This window comes from Ciona intestinalis, unplaced genomic scaffold, assembly GCF_000224145.3.
Source record: "Ciona intestinalis unplaced genomic scaffold, KH HT001202.1, whole genome shotgun sequence".
Lineage (NCBI taxonomy): Eukaryota > Metazoa > Chordata > Ascidiacea > Phlebobranchia > Cionidae > Ciona > Ciona intestinalis.
Genome location: NW_004191523.1, coordinates 1 through 7,245, shown reverse-complemented (window position 1 = coordinate 7,245; position 7,245 = coordinate 1). Strand labels below are relative to the sequence as shown.

Here is a 7,245-nt window from a genome sequence, read left to right as displayed (position 1 = left end):
CCCCCACCCTATAAGCTAAAGATACTATTGGCTCAACAGCCTAAAGAAAAGGAAACATTATTGCTATATTCAGCAAAAAAGTTTCTGTTTCGTTGTTCGGAACTTTAGTGGTACCTTTAGACCACTTTTTTGTATTTCCTCCCATATGCACACTTTCATTTCTCGTCGGCATGCCTCCTTTAAGTGTATTGCTTGTTTAGGAATACGGACGGTAAAGCGGTTAACTTAAAGCAAATACACAGATCTGATAAACAACAATGTTTACTGGAAGAACCTATGGTCTGACATGGATGATTAGGAACTACGTTTATTCATCAATATACTATATTAAAAAATACCTGCAAATATTAATTCTTCTCAAAGTTACATACGTGATAACTTGTAAAAGGTCACAAGGTGTATAAAACAGAACACCCGTGTTATAACGACTGTTGTTGCCACGGGAAGTGAAATCCAACCATTATTAAAACTTTAAAATAGACATTTTGCGGCCATTATACTTTATAGCCTGCAACGTGTGTGGTAAATATAAGTTTCTAAACCAATCTCGTCGCCACTTATGACAAATAAGAAATATTGGCTTCTCTAAAATGGTGGAATTTATGGAAGTAGCTTCGTTTCCTGTGACCGAGAAACAAACGTAGCATCTCGATTGTCGCGTGTACATCTAGCGTGACCGACAACAGTGACGTAACAATGAGCTGTATCTTTGCTGAGCCATCTTCGCGTTGCATTCTGTCGCGAGGTGGTTTAACATAAACTTAATTTATCTCTTTAAATACAACAGCGAAGATCAAATAAATACAACAGCAAAGAGAAGGATTTAGCAGCAAAACGAGAGTTGCTAAAAATAAGCTACGAAAATCTCGGAGAATTAGACAGACACATAACGTTATTCTACATAGCACAGAAACGTATAACAAGTTACATACTAGATTTGCAAAACGAAAGCGAGTAATAAATCGCAGTGATATAGTAAGGTGGGGGAAGATGGGACACCTTTTCATTCTATTTTCTCGCCCCATTGGGTAATAAACAAAAGTTATTCAAAGAATTACAAAACTATATTCGCGCGACTCCCATATACCGTTGTTAATTGTTTAAAATACCATCAGGATGTTTGGATATTGTTCGCTAAATGTGTCCTATCTTTCTATATTTCAGTTAAGCAGCCACATAACACTTTGTTCGGGATGTTGTTACATTGCTGAAACATCATTAATGTGATTAAATGTCGCCAGGATAAGTGGCTTCGTCGAAAAAAGCCATTTCTGTCTCATTTACTGGAACTATAGGTTGCCATCGGCGCTTTAAACATTAAGACCCGGCGTCCGGTTTAAATACGAGAAGGTATAGATATTTCTTTGATGTGGTTGGTGTGGGTTGGTGGTGGCAGGGTAGAGGTAAAGTTAAATCGCTCATGGTAAAACAGCAATACTCGTTTAAGCAGAAAGTGGTTTGAATATTGCGTGAAAAGGGGGTGTTTTTTAGATATAGTGGAGTGGGGGAAGATGGGACACCTTTTTATTCTATTTTTTCGTCCCATTTGGTAGAAAACAAAAAACAATCAAAGAAATATAAAACCTTATCCTCACGACTCCCATAGACCGTTGTTAAATGTTTAAAACACGATCAGGATATTTGAATATTATGTTCTAAAGTTTTCCCGTCTTCTCCCACCCTACTATATAATAGGTTGGGGTAAAAAGGCTCATGTTTTGAGCCTATTATATCGTCCCATTTGGTAGTAAACAAACAACGTTCAAAGAATTATAAAACCGTATCCTCACTCCAAAAGAATGAATAAAAGTGATAAAACAGAGATGGTGGGATATTGTGAACTAACGGTTACCCCACTATACTATATCTAACTTTTACCCATCATGCGCATTAAGTACAGAAATAGAGGGTGCAGAAAGACAACAGTGATGTCATAATAACAACGTGGTCATTGACTATAAAATGTTTATGCGGCGACTACTTCACAGTCACCGTGGAACCATCCATCCATAGGTACTTCAGTTAAGGTTCACCAGTTAAATCGAATGCTGTAGATCATCTCTAGGTATTAGTTGGGTAATATTGTGCATTTGTTTGTAAGCGAAGAATGTTTACAGCATTATATTAACCGTATCTTTACGCTTTAATTGTTAAAAGCACGATTAGTAATAATGGGACATTATGTGCTAACGGTATCCCATCTTACCCCGCTCTACTATGTACAATATTAACCACGCATTCAGTTGTATGCGTTCGCAATTGCTAAACACTTTTCTCCTAAACAAGTATTTACAGATTAACCTTCTCGTAGCATTGCATAGAGTGGATCGTTCAGGTCGGTTTCACAAAGTTTGTATCTCAAGTTAAAATGTGAATTGGATGTAAAGTAAAACATGGATCGAATAGATGCAGAAATACCTGTTCGGTATCCTTCAAGACGGAAATATCATGATGTCAATATCAGCAGTTTGCTTCATATTAAGCACGGTAAGTTAACATTTGTTTGTTTCATTTTTTTTTGATCGAGTTTTTCAACAACTTTTATTTTCGATATGTTACTCGAATGAAAGCGCATAAACACTATAAAGTATTGCATGTAGCATAAAGCTGCTAAGTTAGGGTATTGTTATTTTAACGATTTTCTGTGGGTATTATGTTACTTCTGCTTCAAGCATAATGTGTTGAAGACTTTTGGCACCTTCGGCAAAACACGTTGCAATTTACGTTAATACTTTTAAGCTTTAACGTTTTAGGAGCCAAAAAAGTCTTTGCGATTTTGTCTACCATAAATCACTATAGAAAGATAAAAATTAAACTTATTAAAGGCTATATAGTTATAAGCACTGTATTATATGGATATAAATGAAGAGTTATAATGGTATAATGGTAATGGTAGCAATACCGGGGTTAGTTATGGTTGATCATGGAATGTAGCGGTGGATCTTATGCGACGGCGTTTGTCTGTCAATGTAAGCGACGCTAGCATAGCAGAAGCGAACACAGCACGCCATGCTTCAGTGGGTCCATTGTGTGACGTATATCATGCCCCGAAACCCAATGCTGGGGTAAAGTAGGGGTGTGTGGGGGGAGGTGGGGGCATTGTGATTGTGGGACTTGAAGGAATTAGAGAGCTTCAGGAATGTGGTGTCTATTGTTGCTTGTGAAAACGAAAACAAACCGCGCAACAAACACCCGGTCTCAATGCTAGTTTCACACATGAGGTTGTTTGAAAACTCTTGGCTCATGCCGCCATTATTGTGCCCGAAGATGAAATTAATATTATGTGGATTAAACCTATTTAAATTTGAGACCCCAATTGATACATGTTGTGTCTTTATGCTAACTTTTCATTCTATTTTCCCGTCCCATTTGTAAACAAAGAACATTTAAAGAATTATAAAACCATAGTGGTTCTTAAACTGGAGGCAAAAATAAATCGCTGTTAATTGTTTAAAACACGATCAAGATATTTGGATTTTATTATTATATACTAAAGGCGCCCGTCTTCCTTACCCTATATATATTATGTTCTCTGTTCCAGTGGGCGCTGGGAAACGGCCACCTGATGCACAACAACAAGCTTCGAGCTACCAAAGCAAATCGAAGAAAGAAGCGAGGATGGGCATACTTACAAGTTTACCGAGCGAGCAAACGAACCGGCATTTAACGGGGGGAAAGATTCGCAACTTTCTTGAGGAAGAAGTGTTTCAAAATCACAACAATAATATTACAAGCGGTATGGTAATGAATGAATGTAACTTATTAGCCTCGCGTGGCGGGGAAACGACAGTTATAACACGGATGTTCTGTTTCAAACAGCTCGTGTCTGTTTACCAGTTACAATGTATGTAACTTTATGAGTGATAATCTTTATGCATTTCTGGCAATTTTGACAACCCTTTAGTGACCACTGGGTTGGAGCAATTGCCGTTCAGTTTCTTGCCCACGGACCCATATACGCTCACAATATAGCAGCGTAGAGATTCTGACCTTCTGGCCTTTTCCCCATGGCGCCGCTTCATGTTCTAAATATACTTATGATTGCAATCTAAACGCAATGCTCCATACAGATTCTGACACATCCGACCACCTTCATGCTTATCATGGGAAAAAGAAAGCTAAAGTGAGGAAGAAACCACGTCGTCACACGGTGGCGACATCGAGCTCGATAAAACTTGATGAGATCGAGGTATGAATGAATGTGAACTGTTGACAGCCGTTATAACAAGATGTTCTGTTGTAAGTGTCTTGGCCAAGAATGCATTACTTTCAAGCTGAATAAGCGAACGAATTAATGTAACTTGTTTTTATCCTCGCGTGGCAGGGAAATGGAACCAGATGGCAGGGAAATGGCAGTCTTTATAACACCAGCGTTATGTTGTAAATGACTTGCCCAGGAATGCATATACTTCCCAAACTAATAAATTTCATCTGTCATTCTCGCCGGCATGCTAAGATAAATACCTTACATTCATTCATATTTTAAACGCCAAAACAGGTATATACATTTAGCATTGTAATAAACGAAACAAACCACACTCGATCTAAGACACCAAAATATAAACCAACCTATTAAGCGATCAGGTTAACTGGAAGCCACTCTACACCCATTAGGAATCCAATCAACCTTATAAGGTAATATAAACAATACTCGTGATGTTTAAACAACGCGACGCATATACCTCTGTTAAGATAAACACGGATATAGTTTTAGAATACGTAAAAGATAATTAAATTCGCTGTGACGTTATATTATGGTCTGTTTTGTGAAAAACTTCATTTTGTCTTTCCGTCACGTTAAGAAAGATAAGAGTAATATATATGGTAGAGTAGGGAAAGATGGGACACCTTTTAGTAGGGAAAGATAGGACACCCCCGCATAATATCCAAATTCCTAATCCTGTTTTAAACAATTAACAATGGTCTATGGGAGACGTGAGGATGCGGTTTTATAATTCTTTGAATATTCTTTGTTTACTAACAAATGGGACGAGAAACTCAGAATAAAAAGGTTTCTCATCTTACCCCGCCCCACTATATTAAAGTTTTCATCATGATAATAGTATATGCGTTTAACACCCCTTATACAGTTATAAAGTAAAGAAAAACTTCACGGTTTTCTAACTGTTGTTAAAAATAATTTACTAGTCGCCGCGCAAAGAAATAAAACAAAGACATATTTTTTTTGTCTTAAATGTTCTGAAATTCCAAAAAGTGCTACACGTTGTGTGATAAACACAATATAATCGACTGATATCAAAGTGTCGTGATGTTAATTAACAAAAGTAAGTGGAAACTGGTCAGTTAAACAAAGCTGTGATGAATCTTTTGTTTGTTGTCGCGTTTTATATCAAGTAATTTAAACCGACTTCAAAAACTAAGGCACGCGGTGGGATCAATGGTTTGTTTACCGCTATAACATTTAGTTTAAACTAGTCGCCCAAATGCTAGTTAGTTTGTGCCTTGTATTAATATATAGTAGGGTGGGGGAAGATGGGACACCTTTAGCACAACAATTAACAATGGTCTTATATAAGAGTCGTGAGAATATAGTTTTGTAAATTTTTGAATGTTTGTTGTTTACTATTAAATGGGATGAGAAAATAGAGTCAAAAGGTGTCCCTTCTTCCCTCACCCTACTGTAAATCTACGAGTTCTTAGTTAGGTACAAACTGTAGGTTTAGCAGAATTTATTTTTATTGACACTTTTCTTCGAGTATAGTTTTTACCCCCAGCGTGTTTTAACAACTATCGTTTTGCTATTAATTTGTTTTTCTTCGTTGTTTTAATTACTACGATCTCCGCCATACTGCTGTATTCGAAGAGATAAATTCAATTTATGTTATAGTAGGGTGGGGGAAAGTGGGCCACATTTACAATCTATTTTCACGTCCCAATTGGTAGTAAACAAAGAACATTTAAAGCCGTATTCTCACGACTCTTATATTCTATTGTTAATAATTTAAAACACGATCAGAACATTTGGATATTATTTCCTGGAGGTGTCCCATATTCCCCCACCCTACTAAATGCAGTTCATACTAAACAATATATAAGCATACAGCTCGCTTTGCTGGTCCAGTTTCCCAGCCAATCAATATACAACACTGGCAAGCAAAATTAGACGAGCAATTCCACTTTTTAATTTTGCCTTCCTTTGACGAATTGAATAATTTAGTAGTTGGCGAGTTAGGGTTGCAATTTTGAGGCAGGGTGACATTTTATGCTTGCCATCATTTGCAGAAGTGGATTGCCGACTCCAAGTTACATGATGCTTCAAACGTTGATGAATGTTGCATCCCTGAGACGAAGATAACTAGGACGAAGTTGGCGGAAAACAAAACCAACTATATTTTCTCTAGCTTAGTGGGAAACGAGAGAAGGATGCAGCGGTCGGGTGAGAGAAGAAGGCGAAGCAGCTGCGGCGATCTATTCAGTAACAATAACGCCATTTGTGACGTAATACAGGGGGCGCTCAATGTTCGGCACCGCAGCGTTCAAAGCGTTGAGGCGAAAACTAAGACTTCGAGTTTTGGGCTAAACAGAAGACATACCTGTTTCTTGACACCGAGACCTTACGGTAAAAGTTGGGACTCCACCGCTTATCGAATGGCATCGATTAGCGAGAGCCGCGCGACGACAAATGGGGATTGTGACGTCATCAAGGATAAAGTTCAACAGACGAATGGAAGAATTCTGGAAGATTCTGACGAAGGTTGGTGTGTGTGACCTTGTGCTGTGTAATGTATATGTGTACTGTATAATACGATTGTACTGCGTCTGTAGTTTGCGGTATGTCTGTAGCACGAGAGTAATATATGTAGTAGGTTGGGGGGATAGAACACTTTTTGAAACTATTTTCTTGTCCCATTTGGTAGTAAACAAAGAACATTCCAAGAATTATTAAACCGTATCCTCACGACTTCCATAAACCGTTGTTAATTCAGGATATTTTGATATTGTCCCATCTTGCCCCACCCTACCATATATATGTGGTTGCCGCCAAGTGCATTAAATGTGCGGAAAAGATCTAACTCTTTATTGGTTTGTGATCATAAAAGACCAAAAGCTACAACTTTCTAGAGGGTTTCCTTTATAATACAGCTGTCGACAACAGCATGTCCATATTACACTTCTACGCGTGCTATATACCTTGTGTGTGGACTGTAGGTTATGAATGCGCAATGCTCAAAGTACTTTATCAAAGTTTTAAAACGTCAACTTGAAAAATCATCCACACTTTGT

At 37.8% G+C, this 7,245-nt stretch overlaps 1 protein-coding gene across 1 annotated transcript; it reads left to right on the top strand.

Annotated features, from left to right (window-relative positions):
- Positions 1-2,349: 2,349 nt before the first annotated feature.
- On the top strand, positions 2,350-6,872 carry LOC108950953. Its single transcript, XM_018817255.2, has 4 exons — positions 2,350-2,487; positions 3,542-3,736; positions 4,071-4,189; positions 6,244-6,872. The coding sequence occupies exons 1-4, from the start codon at positions 2,394-2,396 to the stop codon at positions 6,727-6,729; spliced, it is 894 nt and encodes a 297-aa protein (XP_018672800.2). The 5' UTR covers positions 2,350-2,393; the 3' UTR covers positions 6,730-6,872.
- The last annotated feature ends 373 nt before the right edge of the window (positions 6,873-7,245 follow it).